The 20,882-nt window shown below is 40.7% G+C and overlaps 1 protein-coding gene across 15 annotated transcripts in view; it reads right to left on the bottom strand.

Annotated features, from left to right (window-relative positions):
• Positions 1-20,882, bottom strand: part of LOC144501380 (uncharacterized) — a 338,685-nt gene that overhangs the window by 65,316 nt on the left and 252,487 nt on the right. For all 15 annotated transcript variants that reach the window (XM_078225050.1, XM_078225051.1, XM_078225052.1 and 12 more), the window contains one exon: positions 16,868-16,951. In XM_078225050.1, coding sequence (XP_078081176.1) covers positions 16,868-16,951 — 84 coding nt within the window. The remainder of the gene's footprint in view (positions 1-16,867; positions 16,952-20,882) is intronic.

Below are 20,882 nucleotides of genomic sequence, written 5' to 3'. Positions count from 1 at the left end.
GTTTGCCTTAAATTAGAGAAGGCTGAGGGGGGACCTGATAGAAGTGCACAAAATTATCACACAATTGATTGAGTGATAAATATTAGCCAGAAACTGGGATATTACTGAAAAAAAAGACATGTCAAAGCTTTTGGTCTTGTACGCGGCACTTCACAAGAATACCAGTAAGGCACCTGAAGCACTGTAACCGGCAAAGCTTCGGACCAAATGTTGAAAAGTGGAATGAGGATGGGTAGCTCATCAGCAGGTGGAAACATGATGGGCCAAGAGGTCTCTTTCTGTGTCATAAACCTATTATTTCAAAGCGGACTACAACAATTTATACTATATGCTATGAGAGTGCTGATTGGTTGGCAGGTGGACTTTGATTGGTAGAGGTGTTGCCATAGAGAATGCATCAGGTGATAGTAACTGGCAAACTGGCAAGCATTGTTTGAAATTTAAACCAGGTAGCTTGACCCTGATTGGTCAAGGGGAACGAATCAGTAAATGGTTGCCACTTGTTTTGTTTAGTTGAAAAAAGTGCAATGTTCTTTCTGACTCCAAAGAACATGGCCCTAGGTATTCAAATATGTAGCTTCCAGTAAATGCAACTGAAGTACTTTTGAACTGTAGTCACTATTGTAATGTAGGAAATGTTCTATCAGTTATAATTCATGTCTTTCATCTTCCACAGATCCTTCAAGCATCCCTCATGACACATTGCTGCAGCAGCATAAAGATTCCTCAGGGCATTCCATTTACCATTGGATCAGGTGCACCCTCCTCCAGTTTAGATACACACGCTTTGGTAAGCCTGCCAATGATTACAGTGAGTTGATACAAGGTGAATTGCACATCACAAAAGTTGATGACAGGTGAAACAGTGCAGAGCCCCACTTGAGGGTACGGTATTCTAGACACAGCTAGATGCAGCTGCTGAGCCTTGGGGGTCATTGATAAAGGTGGCTGTTCTGGGGCAGCAGCAGAAAATGTTGGTGCGCCAGGTGGCTTCACTGCCTCAGATTAACTATGGTGTGTCTGAATCAACCCATCCCAGGAATCCCTTGCAGCAAAGTGCGGGCACACTTGCCACAACAGGCTCTTCCTCCACCTTTGAAAGTGCAGACTGTTCATCACCTTCCTCTTCCTGTAGCTCCAATTCTTATTATGCTGCTATGTTGGGCAAGGTACAGCAGACTACCACCAGTCTGGAAACCTATGCTAGTTTATACTCAAGTGCACTTCTAGATCTGTCCAGCAATCTGAATTGCATCTTCAGCATTGTTACTGCTTGATCAGTGACAACTCTTGTGTTCACGTGAGGTACAACATACCTTTTCTGAGTGGCTGTGCTTGGGCTCCTTACAAGTCTCATCAGCTAGGTTTTTAAAGTGCAATCCATGCCTCCATGGAGCCACCCACTGACTCTGTTTTGGAATGTGAATATCTCTGGTAGACTTGGCTGGTGCAGGATAAATGGATCATGGCAACTTCCTGGATATCTCACACAAACATAAATGTTGGTTACAGACCAACTGAACATTGATGGAGCAAATCTTTTTCGGCTGATGAATATTACTGGAAGGGCTGGCATGTCGATTAAACAGCGTGCTTTTAAATGAGATGAAACTCAAAACTGGCTGACTTATATTGATAAACGAATAGTAAATTTGTTTCCACTTTCCAGTAGGTCAGGTTATTCATATTGTATGATTTTGATAATTCTACTAATTTCCAGAATCTGTAATGTCAATGTATTTTATTCTGTGACGACAGTTCAAAATCAAGTCGTTCAGTTTTGGCTTGTTGGGCAACTAACAGTCAAGGAAACAGGCAAAGCAATTATTTGTGAAGAAATAAACTTGTTTTATGACAAGAGCTTATTTGAGTCTTGAGCTAAAGCCAAAATATGATTAGGTGTTTAAATCAGTTTGAAGGAATAGCTAAAGCAATCTGAACTTAAGATGACCTTATGCTTAAGCAAACAATTAATTCTCTTAATTGATCAGTCCCAGTGAGGAAACCTTTATTCTCTGATATTATGATAGGAAGTGGTCTTAACTGTTGATTTTAATAGCTTTACTGTGGGGCTTGGGTTAAGATATGTTGATAAGAGAATGTAGCTTTAATTATGGCTTCTTTGTAGCTGGAAGGAGATGTGCATTTGTTTGTGATGGAATGTAAACTTCTGGAATTTATGACCCATAAAACAGGGGCTATTGCAAAGGTGGGTGATCTGAGATGAATTGTGTCCTATAACAAATAGAAATGAATTTGGACCATCTTCGAAAGAGGAAGTAGGAATGGGAGACTGGGGATAAAAGATGAGGAATTGTGATTTTCGTTGGCACCGTGATACTGTGGCTTCTGGGAAATAATGCTTCTGGACACAGTTCAACATTCATTTCAAAGATGTAAACAAAGAAGAGGGACATTGTCTGTGTTGACAACTCCAAGATTTCCTGGGATCTTGAGAGATGAGGAACTTCTATATTGTTTTCACTGCTTCTTGTTAAGAATATGTAAAATTTTGCTTAATAAATTCTACTTGATTCATAAACATTAGTTATTTGAGCCTTGTAGATCAAGCACAATTGAGGACTCAAGTGTTAGACATTAAAAATTCAGGGTTTATTAAAAAATTAGAGTTTGTTTTAATACGCAGGGTTTTATACCTCAAAATCCTAAACCTAACAATATTAAAACATGAAAAAGTGGAACAGCCAAGATTCTTTACTAGGAATAAGGAAGGGAGAATTGTTTGTGTTTGAAGCAACAAGATCAATAGAATTACAATTGGGAATTCATCACATTCAAATTCAATTGGGAATTCATCACGTTCAAAGGATTTCTGTCCGTTACTCCAGCTATGTTTTCCTTTTAGAAATAATGGTAACATTTAATCTTTGTCACTGATTGAATAGTCTTTTAAAATGAGTTGTTGTGCCAGTTGGACCACCGAGGGTGGTCACTGTGACAATGTACGAGTGCACCTACCATCCATTAAATAGGTATGAATCATGGCATCTTTTAGTTACAGCCAATGTGCTATTGAAAAGCAGTTAATGTAATGCAGATTGCTTACAATACTCTGATTTAAAAAAAGATTTAAACCATCCTGAATTTACTTTTACACGTCTCTGTTATTAAACACAATTGAGCATTTGTTTCTGTTTCAAAATGTAGTATGGGGGGAGAGTTAGGACAAATTATCGCAATAGGGACAACTGCTACAGGATATAGTAACACGTACAGAAATGAAATGCAAACTTTTAAAATTAAGTTTTTGACAAATAATGAAAGTCTAATAACTGAATGGCAATATTTTTAAAAATATAACATGAAGGATGACTTTTCAGTTTCAAGTGGTGATTGTTTTAGTGCAGCACTGTTGGAACCTGACAAGTCTGATAGGATATCTCAGAACATTCTATTAAATGGCAACGGACCCTCAGTGCCATAATCTAATTTAACAATTATATTAAATTTGTGGCATGCATAGTTGCCATTTGCTGGATGATGATGCAGTGTAACATTTTTCTTTATGGATGTTCTAGCTTCATGATTCTTTGTTATCACAATTTCTGCACCAATGATCTAGTCAAGCAGAAGTAAATTGACGTTTACAAATATTTTGGGGGTATTTTTTAATCTATTACTTGCACTAGAATTATTGCTGATTTGGGGATTTTTTGTTCCATATTGAGGAAGGGAAAGGGTTAATGTTTTCTGTACTCAATGTATTTTGTACCTAAAGGGAAAGGGTTAGTGTATTTTGTACCTAAAAGGTTGAACTTTGTACTTAGAATGTATCACAAGCATAACCCTTCATTGTGACTAATCTCCTCAGGTTTATACTGCTTTCCCTCAGGTTTATACTGCTTTTGACATGAATAAAAGTTATTCTTGTTTGTACTGCTTCTGACATTAATACCAGTTAACTTTTATTTTTATAACAATAGATAGTCAATGTAAATGTGAATGTGTTTGCGAAGTCTTACCTTTCCTACATGTTTGTGTATGGTTTGCGGAAGACAAGCGATTCCATGGTGTGGAGCACGATATCAGCCGTTTGAAGAGGAACTCCTGCTGGGGCAGCTGGAAGAGCGTCGGAACCTCAAAGGGAAACCACGGGAAGAACAGGAAACAGAAGACCTGCGCTTCATGAGCTGAGAATGCCAGATACACTGGTTTATGGTTAAGAAGCTATCAATGTATTTTTTGTAGTTGGTCTGGAAGCTTGCTTCGTGACCAGCAGTTGTAAATTGTATTTCTGAGTCATGACTGGTCTGGGGTTGATACGTGACCAGTATTAGAAGCCATGCTGTATATATATCCCCACTTTTCTGTGTTCAGGGAGAACTTTGGCTTCTGCTTTCAACGGGTCAAGTTCTCCCGCAACCTTGTGAGAATAAAGCCTACTCTATTTTGACTCATACCGGCCTCAGAGGTTTTTTTACCTACTACATTTGGTGCCGAATCCCGGGAGGCCCCCGGGATCTGTTTGCAGGGACTCTGTTTGCGGGCTCAGGTTGAATGGCCACAACCTGGGAACTGGAACAGAGTTCTGAACCAAATAGGGTGAGTCAAACTACCGTGGGCTAATCATATGTGATGAGAGAGTGTGAGAGTGAAAGACACCTGAACTGAACACATACGGACAAGGAGGCATTTGTCTGTTATGGATTCTGAAGTGAGTGTAAAGACTGGAGAAAAAGGTGCCTGAGGTGTGATGTTCAGACATGAGCGAGAAGGAGAAACTGTCTGAGTGATCACCAGAGTAGAAGTAAGCTTAATGTAAGCTTAATAGTGTAAGCGGTGGTACGGAGGGTTTTGATCACCCCTGAAAGGTAACACCGGACTCCGATAAGAGCGGCCTAGGAGTGGGAGAGTGAGAAGGGAGAATAGAAGGCTCCAGGTGGTGAGTATTAAACTTATCTGTATTATGGTGGGATCACAAGCACAAGGACAGTGGGGACCTCCGGAATCCCTGATAAATGAGTGTATGACTAAGAGGAACAAATTCATTAAACAGATGAGAAAAGGGGGGTGGAACTCATCCTACCCTCTGGGCCAACAGCATAAGTGGTTGGATAAAGAAAAGAGAAACATGACAAAGAAATTAGGAGTATTGTTAATACTGTTAGCTGGACTAATTGAGTCGCCTCTACTAAGAAGTGGAGTGAGGATAAAGAAATGATTAGGGAGTTAGAATCCAGAGTAAGGGAACTGGAGAAACAAAACCAAGTATTAGAAGAAAAGCAATGGAGAGGGGAAACCATTCCTCTACCTTATGAGTCCACACAACAGGGGCTAACCGCTCCTCCAGAGGCGTGGGAAGCATTCGAACACAACTTAGTGCTAGTAACCCAAGGGGGAACAGATGCGCAGCCAAAAGTAAATTATGAACCATTCACCCCAGGTGAGAGGCAGCAGATAATGGCTTCCCTGGGTAAATTACAAGCTAGAAGCGCAAACACTAAATTCTGGGAAGAATTAGACACAATCTGGGTAGGACACCTATTACACCTGAGAGACGTACATCAGCTGGTAAGGGCAGCTTGTCCAGTGGGTAAGTGGAGACAGGTAGCAGGTGAACCCGCCGCTCCTCCAGCACAGGATTATAGTGGGGGATGGTGGACACATATAGTCGCCCTAACATCAGTGATAGATGCCCAGCAGACACCCTTCGCCCAGTTTAAGGTAGAAATTCTGAGAGTGGTAGAGAATGTTCCTACTAACTGGAGCAAAATGACCACAACAAAACAGCTAAAAGGGGAAGGAGCTTCTGAATATGGGGGTGGTTGTTCCAGGTATTCATGATGTGGAGATGCCGGCGTTGGACTGGGGTAAACACAGTAGGAAGTTTAACAACACCAGATTAAAGTCCGAAAGCTTATGTGGCTTTTGCTACCAAATAAACCTGTTGGACTTTAACCTGGTGTTGTTAAACTTCTTACTGTTCCAGGTATATCAGGAGTGCTCAGGACAAGGAAACCCAGGTCGAGAAGATCGAGCGTTCATCCAGGCTTTTAAGGATGAATTCTTTAGTGTTCACCAAAAAATCCTTAAATGGGAATTCTCAATACCCCGAACTATGATGAGTTGGTAGAATGGGCTAATGGCATACCTGGAGGTGGATAGGAGAGATCTTAGATTTTGTATTTCGGTGTGTTTGTGTGATCTGGTTGCTAGTCGAATGTAGGTGGTTGTTGTTGTATTAGATTGAGAGCAGGAATTGTTGAAGCCTTTGTTTGTTTTTGTGGAGTGTTTATTGCGGGTAATAAATGACCTTAGTTTAGCCTCAGGAGAGCTGGGATGGTGTTAAGACTGTTAAAGATTAAAGTGATAAGATTTCTTGAATTTACTTCTGTTTTGAGTGTAATTACAGTTTGGAAGAAAGAAGAATAAAAGTGACTGTCTTAATCCAAGTTGTGTATTCTTTTAAATGTTTTACTTACATCTCAGTTTAAGATGTTAAGTTTGGATGAGTGTTGGAAGCTTCCATGTGTGTCTATGTGTGTTTAACAGAGTTGTTTGTTTTGATGTTCTTCCCTGCTGTGATTTTACAACAGTGGGTTTGATACAGAGTTTAAATAAAATTGGAAGGTAAGTTGAAATTTCAAAATCAAAGTACATAAATTGAAGTTTGAAATAGCCAATTTGAATTTTGAATAAACCTGTGTTTGAATTTTGTTAAGAAAGGATTTAAACCTTGGAGGGAACCATGTGCTCTCTCCTTTGTCTTAAAGATTATGAGAGAGTTAGTTGAGAAATTGGGAGAAAATAAGCAATTTTATGGAAAAGTAGATATGAGTCAGTTTAAAATATTTTAAGTTAGTGAAATGAATCGTAATTCTGCTTATTTCAAGTTCCAGCAGGAGATTAATCAATTAAATCTTAGTTGCCAATGCAAATTGCCCATTTAGAATGCAGTATTAAGATCCGCAGGATATAGTGATTTACGAATGTCTAATAGTTTAATATTCTGTAACCTGGTTAAAATTATGTACTGCCATTGGAATTTTATGTGCTATCTATTGTTCAAAGTTTGCCAAATATAAAATACTGCAAAGCTTAAAATCTGGCCAGTTAAAAATCAAACCAAAATGTTTTTGATTAATTAACTAGTATGTATTGTACCTACTTTGGTTTTGATTTGGTGCCTGTTGTTTTCCTCGAGTGCGGGGGTTTGATCTGGAGCTCAGTTTAAAATTGGAAACGGCTTGAATTAAAAAGGGTTTGGATATTACGGTTTTGCTGTGTAAAGTGGTATGATGCAACTGCCGCTTGATTATTTTTATTATACAGTATAGCACTGCTATATAGACCCAAAAATAAAATAAAATCCTGAAAAGCCTTCACCAATTTTGTATAATATAGTTATATATTATATGTTGTGTATTGATAAAACATAATTCTGTGGGAGCTTCCTGTTTTCCTCGCCATACAAATGATTAAATTAGAGATAATGTAAGAGTACATTATATAAAGATTGGAGCTGTATGGTATGTGATTTTAATGGGGAATGTGATGTTTTCTGATGAGATTATATACAAATGAATGGATCTCTAGCTGCAGCCGAAAAACCAGTGTAAAGTGTTATTTAATTCACACTAAGCTTCCTATAGAAGGGGGGTGTGTAGTTAACTGTATAATGTACTAGCTAAAGCCATACAGATATCGGGAAATTGTGGACAGAGATATTGCCCACTATACTGATGAGATTAAGAGTTACCACAAACCGGACAACCGGATCAACCCCTTATGAAATTAATGACAGAATCATAGAAATCATAGAATGGGCGATGATGTTGATTCACTAAAAGATGAATTCAGGGAATATGTTTTGGAACTAAGCACCTAACTAAAAGGGATGCGCAAATTGGTAAAAGACAATCCAGAACAAAGAGACACAGGGAGAGAGAGCTTGAAATGCTCCCTGACGGGCGGGAAGTTGCGTCCTAGTAAAAGCACTACTTGACAAACCTGGGTTCGCCCCTAAATGGAAGGGCCCTATGAGGTTAAAATTGTGTAGTGTGCTTGATTCACAGATATGTGAGACGGTTGACCTCCAAGCAAGCTGAACGGGTTCGGGGGCAGTGGCGTGCGGGCAGTATAGCCTTTGGACCATTGTATAATGGTCGTGTGGGTTAGGTGATAGGATGATTTTTTTGCTGCTTCTCACCACCCTTGCCCTGCTAGTCACGGAGGGGAAGTAGAGGTGGAATTGTGTAGACTTGGGGACAGAGCATCGCAAGCATCTCTGTAACGATGATTCTGTCTATTGTAACCTTCCGACACATGGAATAAGTCCCTGGGAGGTAACCCGTAGGGACCGCTGCTTGGGATTCCTTAACCATGCCATGTTGCCAACTCTGTTGGAGGGGCAAGGTGATTGGGGTCTCCCATGCAATGTAACTTAATGTAACTGGAATTTTTGGTGTTTAGCAATCCGGACTGTTGCTTTACAGAACCGATTGACACTTGATTGTGTTTTGGCTTTCCAGGGAGGCATGTGCGCTCCGAATGCTGCACGTATATCCCAGATGATTAAAATATAACTCGTTTGGCAGATCATATCCAATGAGTAGCGAAGACAATACGGGATGAAGGGAGCCAATATCATAATTACAACCCTCCGGGATGGCTGGGGCAATGGTTTGGGTTGTGGAGATCATATCTGATGCATGGGTTGATTGTATTAATTGTCATTGTTATTGCTTGTTGTATTTATATGACATTATTGAACGAACAGCCTGAATTATGCCGAGTGCAAGTGTACAGGCAGAAGGGGCAGTCTTCCTGACGAAGGAGGCTGGCCCATATATATTGGTAACCTTTGGCTCTGAATTGGTCATGGGGCCATGTTTGAACTTGTCCCCGATCAAAAGGGAGGATTGAAGAAGGGAAAGGGTTAATATTTTTTGTACTCAATGTATTTTGTACCTCAAAGGAAAGGGTTAATGTATTTTGTACCTAAAAGGTTGAACTTTGTACTTAGAATGTATCACAAGCGTAACCCTTCATTGTGGCTAATCTTCTCAGATTTATACTGCTTTCCCTCAGTTTATACTGCTTTTGACATGAATAAAAGTTATTCTTGTTTGTGCTGCTTCTGACATTAATACCAGTTAACTTTTATTTTTATAACAGTAGATAGTCAATGTAAATGTGAATGTGTTTGTGAAGTCTTACCTTTCCTACAAGTTTGTGTGTGGTTTGCGGAAGACAAGCGATTCCATGGTGTGGAGCACGATATCAGCCGTTTGAAGAGGAACTCCCGCTGGGGCAGCTGGAAGAGCGTCGGAACTTCAAAGGGAAACCGCAGGAAGAACAGGAAACAGAAGACCTGCGCTTCATGAGCTGAGAATGCCAGATACACTGGTTTATGGTTAAGAAGCTATCAATGTATTTTTTGTAGTTGGTCTGGAAGCTTGCTTCGTGACCAGCAGTTGTAAATTGTATTTCTGAGTCATGACTGGTCTGGGGTTGATACGTGACCAGTATTAGAAGCCATGCTGTATATATATCCCCACTTTTCTGTGTTCAGGGAGAACTTTGTCTTCCGCTTTCAAGGGGTCAAGTTCTCCCGCAACCTTGTGAGAATAAAGCCTACACTATTTTGACTCATACCAGCCTCAGAGGTAATTTTTACCTACTACAGTATGATCTCAAAAGTGTGATGGAATCCTGGCACAATGTTGTATTAAAGAAATTACAATATAAACATGAAAAAGTGAAACAGCCAAGATTCTTTACTCGGAATAAGGAAGGGAGAATTGTTTGTGTTTGAAGCAACAAGATCAATAGAATTACAATTGGGAATTCATCTGGTGTGGAATCGATGTGTTTTGCAACACAATTGCATTAGGATTGTACAGGAAAAGAAAATGACGTGTGAGAAATTGTTCCTGGAGCAATTCGAGTTGTGTTTCACAACACTGGTTTAAAACGACCAGACATTTCCCAATGACATCAGTCTAATTTTACTTGCCCAGTGATAAAACACGTGTTTGTCAATCGTATATTTGAATGTCCATCCCACATGAACCATAAAGATTTTAAGTGTTACCATTGCTTAGCACGTAAATGTCTCTCCAAGTCCAAATTTCTGGTATTTAAGTCATAATGTAATACGAATGAAAAAAATTAATTTAAATCAAGCAATCCACATCTATGGAAGCTAACAAGGAAGTAACTTCACAAGATGAAGTACCTGCTATTAGTGAAGAACATACTATGGAGGATATTAAAAATAAAACTCCAAAATTTTGTATCTGACCAAAAGAAAAAAATCAATGTCCAAAAAGATTCTCTTACTGTACATTATATAATATTTGGTAACATAACTGTAATCATTCTGCCAAGGGCAGTCTTCCATCACCAAGACCCTTTAATAATAATACAAGAAAGAGCCATACCATGTAAGCATGCAAGTCAATACGCAGGGACCTATAGGATACCTATCGGTCCCTGTTGAAGCAACAGTTTGTAACCCCCACTGCTCACTTCCCATTGGGCGGGCCTTTGCTCGCTTCTTAAGGAAGATGATGCTCCATGATGCCCACGGGGAGATCTATTGATGATTCCCGGTGCCCCTCATGACCATCATAACATCCCTCCTCCCTTAGGTCCATTTCTCCCCCTGAATACAAGTAGGACCATTCCATCGCTTGACAGTTGGTCTGAGGTCTGAAGGCAGGGCTGGGTCTGGCGGTATGACTGGCTGGATCTGGCAGCACTCCCAGAGGGAGCGTTGCAGGATGACTGATACAGGTTCCTCCTTGGGTTCCGCTTCAGCCAGGATGCCAATTTCTTCTGCTTCTATCTCAGAGACTGTGTTCTTGTTATCTGGAGGGGCTAATGTGGGGTTGGCTTTGAGTTGTGGGCAGACACTGGTGGCAGCCACCTCCATGGCCAGTACGGAGACATGTTCAGGAATGGACTCCCGACCCCTGAGCTGGTCCAGTATTTCTTTACGGTGTTACCCTGGACTTTAACTCTAAGATACTGGCCCTGCTTTCTCCATAATGATCCCAGGGACCCAACTGCGACCATCTCCGAAGTTCCTTACGTGAATCAGGTTTTAAATGATCTTTCTCCCCTTGCAGAATCGTGATTTTATTTCTGGTTTTCTCGTTAGGACCCCACCCTCTCCGCCAGGTTTGGTAGGCTCAGTCTTGTGTGAAACTACCATCCCATTAGCAGTTCAACTGGGAAATTCCTGGTGTTGTGTGAAGTGTGGTCCGATTGTCAAACAAGAATCGTGACAATTTGGTCTCCATGGATGCTGCTGGTTGTTCCTTCATGCTGCATTCGAAGGTTTGCACTGCCCATTCCATCAATCCATTTGACAACAATTGATAACGTGCTGTTTGAATGTGCCAGATACCATGAGAGAGCATGATGTTCTAGAAGTCATTGCTAATAAAGTACATGCTCTTATCAGAATCAGGATTTTTGGTATTCTGTGTGTGCAAAAACACAGTCATAATTTCTTTATGGCAGCTTGAGAGATCATGGAGACCATGTGGTGTACTTCCAACCACTTTGAGTGTGCATCTATCATGAATAAAAACTTGGAACCCATAAAGGGTCCAGCAAGGTTGATATGCGTTCGCCCATGGCCTGCCAATCCACTCCCATGGTGGCTGACGGATGGAGTTTCTGATTCTCTTGGCATAAGTTGCAACACTTTACTAAGTCTGTGATATCTGAGTCGAGGCCGGGCCACCAGACGTAGCTTCTAGCCAGTATTTTTATCTATGATACTCCAGGCTGGCCATTTTGTAGGTGGCTGTTAGTATTGAACTCCGCCCTGAGCAAGGGACAACTACTTGGAACCTCCAGATAATGATCCCATCCTCAACACTGAGCTCGCCTTTCTTAGTCAGATAGCTTTTCATTTCTTCTGAGGGTTGTCCTCGAAATCCACCATGTAGGATCATATACCTTATTTTAAACAAGATTAGATCTTTTTGTGTCCAGGCCTTAATCTTTTTAATAAAATCCTACAGTGCAAAAGGAGGCCATTCAGCCCATCGAGTCTGCACCAACCACAATCCCACCCAGGCCCTATCCCCATAACCCAATACATTTACCTTAGCTAGGCCCCCTGATACTAAGGAGCAATCCAGCATGGCAAATCCACCTAACTAGCATATATTTGGACTGTGGGAGAAACGGAGAACCCGGAGGAAAACCCCCAGACATGAGGAGAATGTGCAAACTCAACACAGACAGTGACCCAACCTGGGAATCGAACCCAGGTCCCTGGTGCTGTGAGGCAGCAGTGCTAGCCACAGTGACACTGTGCTGTCTAGCAAATACCAGCAGTCTCCAAAACATTTAGGATCATCATGACTTCTTCTAATGCTGGTAGAGGAGCCAGGCTTGTGGCAACAGGAGATGACTCAGCACGTCAGCATTCGCTATCCAGGCTCTAGGGCGGTGCTCTAGAAGGTAGTCATAGGCTGCAAGCAACAAGGCCCAATGTTGTATTTGGGTGGAGACAATGGGACGGGGGAAGAGATGGAATAGTCCGATCTTTTTTTAAAAGGCCCAATAAGGGTTTGTAGTTGGTAACTTTAATGAAATGTCTGCCATAAACATATTGATGGAATGTTTTCACACCAAATACGACTGTTGATCCTTCTTTCTTGACCTGAGAATACCTCTGCTCGTCGCTGAAGGGTTATGGATTGGTGTGCAATAGGCGTTTCCGTTCCGTCTTTCCAGTCATGTGAAAGTGCCACCCAAACCCCGTATGGGAGAAGCGTCACATGTCAGAATGAGTTCTTTCTTAGAGCCAATAAGTTTGATGACAGTAACTCTTGTTTAACTTTGTCGAAAGCCTCCACCTGTGGCACCTCCCAGGACCATCTTGGCATTTTTGTAATAGGATATCCAAAGAGGTTGGCATGAAACCAAATTCGGGATAAATTTTCCATAATAATTTACTAAACCCAGGAAGGCTTTTAACTCTGTGGTATTCCTGGGCGTCGGTGCTTCCTTAATGGCCTTCACCTTATTCCCTACTGGGTGAAAACCTTTGCCATCTATCCGATAATCTAAGTAGGCCACTTCAGTTGCTTGAAAGATGAATTTTTCCCTCTTCAAGCATACTCCAGGTCTTGAAAATCTCTGCGAAACCTTGTCTACGTTGGTCAGGTGCTCTTGTTCTGAAGCCTTAATGACTAGGACATCATCCAAACACACTGCCACTCTGGATAACCCTTTGCTATGTTCTCCATAACTTGTTGGAATATTTGTTCACGCTGAGGCGATCCCGAAGGACAAGCAAGTATATTCATATAGTCCCTCGTGCCTGTCGATCGTCATATATTTTCAAAAAGACTCGTCCAATTCAAGCTGGAGTTCGGCATGGTTCATGTCCAACTTGGAGAACATTTGGCCACCTGCTAACTTAGTGTACAAATCATCAATTCAGGGCACGGATTCCTATCAATTTAGAAACTCGATTGACTGTTAGCTTTACAGCCGCCACAGAGACGTGTTGACTTGTCCGGCTTAAGAATGGGGACAACAGGCACAGCCCATTCTGCAAATTGCATGGGTCTTTTTAAGTCTAAACTTTCAAGATGCCTGATTTCAGTTTCCATCTTCTCCAACAGGGAGTATGGGACTGGTCTCACTCTGAAATATTTAGGTGTAGAATCAAGCTCGGCATAGGTCCCTTTTATTTTACCCAGTCCTTCTTGAAAAACTTGATAACTTTGTACAGTCCCTCATGCCTAGCCTGAATATCTCCAACAGATCAGCCTGATCTGTTGGAACAAACCTCTCCCCATAAGGCTTGTCCCTGTACAATGAGCAGGAGAAGAGCTGTTTTTTGCCTGCAAGTCTCAGGATCAGTTGTAATGCCTTTTATTTGTAAAGGTTCCCCCGTGTAGGTAGCTAGTCTGGCCTTCGTGTCTTTTAAACTCAGAAGTTGGATGCCTGTCTGGAGGTGTTGGGGCCCCGCATGCCATCAACAAAAGAACTTTCTGATTTTTCCTTCTTTGATATTATTAGTGTGAAAGAAGCAACACATGCATTCTATATATTGGGCTATAGTCTTCCTGCTGGTATCATAGGGTCCAAGTTGCCTGCTTTTTCTTGCTGGAGAAAAGTTGTTTGTTCTTGACGATGGAGGTTGTCCATAGAGAAATAAATTCATTTTTACTCCTCGTCACCAAAGTAATAATTCCACCAAGACCAGACTTCCATCACTAAAAACGCTTTAGTAATAATACAAGCAAGAGCTGCCTCCATGGCTTACAGCATGCAAGTTAATATCTGAAGATCTACAGGATACTAGTCTGGATTGAAGCAACAGGCTTTAACCCCACCCCCACTGCTCACTTCCCACTGGGCAGGCCTTCAGTCACTCAGTAAGGAAGATCCTACTCCATAAAGCCTATGGGAGATCTATTGATCACCCCCGTGCCCTTTGTGGCCATCATAATAGTAACCGACGTTCACAGTAGGTAAGTGTTCATAAGCTGTTGTACTATTGAAATAAAGGGGGAGGGATGTTATGTATTGCAAACCTTTGTTTAATTAGTCACGTGATGTGTAGTGACATCATCAGAGACATTCATGGGTTTTCCCCTCGCATCCATCCTGGAATGTAAGCAAGCAACAGCTATCTAATGGAGCTCAACTAAATGGTTAAGAAACCCACTGTGATGCAACCTTTTCATCATTTTATCTTGCTGTACAAGTGAGCTGACCATATTAATATATAACAACGTAGTTAAGACACTTATCATGAGGTTTAGGGAAGCAAAACAAGGTCTCCACATTGTCATGTTACACTTGAGAGATATACCTTTGGATATGGGCTTACCATCACCAGCAGAAATCATATTCAGAATGCAGGTAAAGACAAACCTAATGAGCCACCACCTACCCCAGATCTCAGAAATACAGGAGAAACTTCTCAAACAAGAGAGAATGACGATGGCACACAACTGACATGCAGTTGCAGAACTGCCTAGTTTGCACGTACGAGAGACGTTTTGGGTCTTACATCCTACCAAGGGAACCCGGTCATCTGCAGAAGTATCCAAAGTGTTCAGTGAGCCTAGATCCTATGAGGTCACACTGGATGGAGCTACACTATTGAGAAAGAGATGCTGACTAAGGCAATAGCATACTGTATAATATCCGTATTCCAATTGCATCTAAAACACATCCAAAGATGAATTCAGAAAGTGAAATTGTGGAAGAACACCACAAAAACAGCCAACGTTTTGATAAAACACATGGTGCAGTGCCAACATACTTACAAATCACAAACATTTAGTGACTGGAAGACAGTGTCCTGTGACAGGAATCTGTGTTAGGCCCCTTATTATTCGTCATTTATATAAACGACATAGATGACTAAGATTAGTGAGTTTGTGGATGACACAAAGATTGGCCGGATGGTAACAGTGAGGTTGAGTTTCTTGGGCTACAAGAAGATGTAGACAGGATGGTCAAATGGGCAGATAAGTGACAGTCGAATTTAACCCTGAAAAGTGAGAGGTTATATACTTTTGGAAGGAGTAATTTGACAAGGAAGTATTCAATGTCTGGCATGACACTAGGAAGTTCTGTGGAACAAAGGGACCTTGGTGTGTTTGTCCCAGTGGAGCTGGCTCCAAACAGGATAAATGGAAAGAAACTATGTTAATCCAGTGTTAATGTATTTTGTCCTTTGTGTTTAGTGAGAGAGTGGTATACTATGGCAATTCGAAATAGTTAAGGAGTGTGAATGTTGGGAAATTACCCTCAAGGCTATTAAGGCATCAGCGATGGTTTCAGGAAAGGTGAGGTAAGTATCAAGCAAATGTTCTGGAGATGTAAAATCACTGTCTTGGCTTAGGGTTGAATAGAATTGCAAGGCGTGCAGAAACAGGGTAAACTTACAGAGGCAACAAGGGAAATCAATGAGTCAGAACCAATAATATGTAGGTACCTGTGGCAGTTAAATAAGAAGCTCTATTTTATTTACACTGCGCTATAGAAAATTTGATCTGATAATAAGCAATCACTAAAATTGTACATTGTTTTACATTTGGACTTGTTAGATTCAAATAGACGAATGCAACAATACAAAGGGGAATAACGTTGGATGTTGTAACTATCAGTTTTAAGTTAACCATGAATCTGAAACTCTTAAAATGTTTCTTGGAGATCTTCTTAAACATATTTATGTTGTTTATATCAAGACCCAGTAAATGATAGGAAGTCTTACATTTCCACATTTTGAGACCTCTGATAACACTTGGGCTCAGCAGAAAATCCAAATTCAAGTCAAATAATTGAGAGTAATTAAACTGCAAGCATTTCCAAATGGGGATATTTTGATTGCAATGAGGTGAATCAGCAGATGCAAATATTCTTCACTGAAGGAAGCCTCAGAGATTACAAAGTGCCTCATTCACTGCTCCATAGAAAACTTGAATCAATTATGTTTTAATGAACTTATGTACTATAAAGTGTGATCATTCTCTTGAATTCCACAATACCTGATATTGCCAGTTCTGTTATTCTGTTTTTTTCAAATGGTGCATGCAACTATCTATGATTTTCACCTGATTCATTTTAGTAGAACAGAATATTCCATGTTGGTAACAGAGAAGTGGAAAACCCCAGCTAGTCAGGGCACGAATAGACTGATGATTTTTAAACAGATTTATAAACTCCAATCCATCGATTTCCTATACTGCATCTCTCATGAATGTAGCTATCTGCAGTTATTTTCTTTTGCTTCTGATATTGTCACTCTGCAATATATATCTCCATTTACACAGAATTGGGAGGAGACAGACATTTACACTTTACACAGAGTATAACCAAGGGAAATATTTTTCCAAAAACATTACATTACCCACTCCGATGAGAGGCTGAACACCTACTCCAATACCAGGCTGTACACCTACTCCAACGCCAGGTTGTACACCCACTCCAAGGCCTACATTACAAAAACAAGAATTTAGCAACTAGAAACAATAAATTACTTCTTCATAAAGTGCAAATTTAGGAGTTTTTAGCCGATAATGGCCGACAGTGAAAGAATGGGAACTAAGCATCATGTTGCCTTTTTAATTCTACACATTAATTTCAACACTTAAAGCCAAAATGTTATTCTCTATAACTATTAATCTTCTTTGGAGAATTGAGGAATGTTGCATTGTCAAAGGTGCTGTCTTTTGAATGAGATGACAAACTGAGGCCAAACGATTACACCTGAGGAACTGAGTGCATACTTGGAGTTTGGTGAGTGGGAGAGTTTAAAGTGTTAATTTTGTTCTTAAATTTTGCTCTGAAAATCTAATCTAGTGTATAATTAGTAGTAATTGGAAAGTACTCTGTAAGTAGGCTGAAGTTCTTTCTTTCTTGTAGCTCAGACATGGTAAATACATTCTGCTGAGAGAGCTGAGTAGTTAATTAGCCAAATGATCGAATCTGGTTTCTCTATCCCCAGTTCAGTTGGCTAGAAATACAGGATTTTTTTAGTGCAGCCTTGGCAAATGAGTGCATACTTGGAGTTTGGTGAAGAAGGTGTTCATTTCCTTTTTTTCTACCTTGCTCACCTTGTAGGAATTGTTTCTTACTCTACTACAAGGGAGCTGGCTGCTTGGTGAGCATCTGGTAAGTGGTTAAAATCTACTCCAGTCTTAAAGTTTAAAATAATATATAAATTAGTGGTAAAGTTAATAAAATTATATTAAAAAAACATAAATCAGTGAATAATATAATTAGGTAATGAATAAAGCAGGACAGGTGATGTGTCAAGGTTGTGGGAGCTCCTGGATACTTTGCAACACATCAGGGAGGGGCAATATTACCTGAATGCTCTAACCAGGAGAAAGTCACACCACTTAGGATAGGGTCTTTTGATTTGGTCATGAACAGGAGGGTGTGACTACAAGTTTGGCAGGTAAGAGGACGCAGAGGGCAGGAGTGTCATCCTTTGCAATTGTTCAGTAGGCTTGAGGTTCTCTCAGCTTGTTTGGATTAGGGCAGGGGCTGCAGGGTGGATGAGCAAACTGACCATGGCATTGTGGTACAGAAAGCCAGACATGTGGGGTAGGGTGGGGGATACAAAAATGAATGTCGTAATAGTAGGGAAAATTACAGTGAGGGGGATTGACACAGTTCTTTTCAGCGAAGAGTGAAATTCTAGATGGCTGTGTTGCCTGGCTAGTGCGAGAGTTCAGGACATGAGCGATATGGTGGCACAGTGGTTAGCACTGCTGCCTCACAGCGCCAGGGATTGGGTTCAATTCTGGCCTTGGGTGACTGTGTGGAGTTTGCACATTCCCCCTGTGTCTATGTGGATTTCCTCCCACACTTCAAAGATTAGTGGGTTAGGTTGATTGGTTATGCTAAATTGCACCTTGGTGTCAGAGGGATTAGCAGGGTAAATATGTGGGGCTACAGGGATAGGGTCTGGATGGGATTGTTGTCAGTGCAGGTTTGATGGGCTGAATGGCCTCTTACTGCACTGTAGGGATTCTTTGATATGCTCAGGGCTAGAGAGGAATTTGCAATGGGAGGGGAAGGATCCATTTTTTGTAGTCCATAAAGGTACCAATGCCATAGGTATAAGTAGGAAAGAGGTTCTAATAGAGGATATTAGACGCTAGATAATAAATTAAAAAGGAGAAACTCAAAGGTTATAATCTCTCGATTTATAATCTAAAGCGCATGCAAATTGGCACAGGGTAGTTTGAGTTAGAGAGATGAATTCATGGATTAAAGACCGGTGTGTGAAAAATGTGTTCCAGTTTGCCAGTACTGGAAGAAGTACCATTGAAAGGGTCTACACCTGAACCATACTGAGACTAATGTTCTTGTGGACTGCATAACTAGGGAAGTCATGACGTGGAGATGCCGGCGTTGGACTGGGGTAAACACAGTAACAGTTTTAACAACACCAGGTTAAAGTCCAACAGGTTTATTTGGTAGCAAATACCATTAGCTTTCGGAGCGCTGCTCCTTCGTCAGATGGAGTGGAAATCTGCTCTCAAACAGGGCACAGAGACACTCTAGGGAAGTACAGAGGGTTTTAAGCTAAATAGTGGGGGCAAGGGATCAAATGTGGAAAGATGTAGAATATCAAACAGTAGAGACATGGTGAATGAGGAAGATAGTAATTTGGGAAATAAGGGACAAAAAATAAAACCAAAGAATTATCAACAATTGATACTGGATATTACAAAGATGACAACTAAAGGCATCGTGTCTGAATGCATGTAGCCTTCATAACAAAGTTAACAAATTAATAGTGCACATTGAAGCAAGGAAATATGATCTGATAGCCATTAGAGACGTGGCTCCAGGATGACAAGGATTAGGTCCTGAATATTGAGAGGTATGAGACATTCAAGAGGAATAGAAAGCTGGGTAAAGGCTGAGAGGTAACCCCGTTAATCAAAGATGGCACTGGTGCAAAAATTAGAGGTGACCTTGGTTCAGGATGTTATTCGATTGGGGTGGAGATGAGGAATAGTAGGAGAAAGAAGTTACTAGAGGGAATGGCCTACAGGCCTCCTAAACAATAACCACAATATAGGGCGAAATATACAAGAAAAAGGGAGGGTTTGTGATAAAGGGAAGGCAATAATCATGGGTGACTTTAAGTCAAAATATAAACTAGAAAAATCAGATTGACGGTAAAACCCTGGATGAAGAGTTCATAGAACCAGAGAGTACGTTATATTAGACTTGGTGGTGTGTAATGTGACAGGATTAATTAATGACCTCAGAGTAAAGGCACCTCTAGGTAGCAGTGACCACAATATGATTGAATTTTACATCTGGTTTGAAAGTGAGAATGGTCTAAGACTTGTATTTTAAATTTAAATAAGAGCAACGATGCAGGCATGCAAGCTGAGCTAGCTGAAGTGAACTAGAGGATAGATCAAGATAGCATCAGTGACAGGTATTTCAAGGGATATTTTAGAATACTCAGAATAAGTACATTCCTACTATCAAGAAAAATTCTAAAGGGAGGACCCACCATCCATGGTTAACTGAAGAAGTTAGAGTAAGCATTAAACCTGAAGGCGAGTGACTAAAAACATCTTGAGCTAATAGAGTTTGAATTTTGATTAACAGGGGAATGAAAGGTTATTGTGGGTAGGCAGGAATGTGGGGTTGAAGTTACAATCAAAACAGCCATGATTTTAATGAATGATTGGGCTAGCTTGAGGGGCCAAATGGCTTACTCCTGCTCCTAATCCATATATATGGCAGGGCAGGTTAGATGATTGGTAATAGCATAAAGAACAGCAGAGAATGATTAAAAGGTTAATAAAGAGGAAGAAATTAAGAATAGTTAGAAATCATTAAAGAGATTATAACTGGGCACTTAGAAAGATGCAAGGTAATCACGAAGAATCACCATGAATTTGTGCAAGGGAAATGACGTTTAACCAATTAAATGGAGTTCTTTGAAGGAGTAACATGTGCTGTGGATAAAGAGGAGCCTGTCGATGTACTGTACTTGGATTTCCTGAAAGTATTTGGTAAGGTGCCATATCAAAAATTACTGTGGAAAATAAAAGCTCTATGTAGAGGGCAACATATTTGCATGGATAGAGATTGGCTAACTGACAGAGTATGCAAAAATGGCTATTTGTCCGATTATAACTGGGCACTTAGAAAGATGCAAGGTAATCACGAAGTGACCAAGGTACCACACAACCCTGCCACAGCAACCTCTGCAAGACGTGCCGGATCATCGACACAGATGCCATCATCTCACGTGAGAACACCATCCACCAGGTACACGGTACATACTCTTGCAACTCGGCCAACGTTGTCTACCTGATACGCTGCAAGAAAGGATGTCCCGAGGCATGGTACATTGGGGAAACTATGCAGACGCTGCGACA

This window comes from Mustelus asterias, chromosome 12 (assembly GCF_964213995.1).
Source record: "Mustelus asterias chromosome 12, sMusAst1.hap1.1, whole genome shotgun sequence".
Classification (NCBI taxonomy): Eukaryota; Metazoa; Chordata; class Chondrichthyes; order Carcharhiniformes; family Triakidae; genus Mustelus; species Mustelus asterias.
Note: the sequence above shows the minus strand (reverse complement) of the source record. Positions and strands in the feature narration are given on the sequence as shown.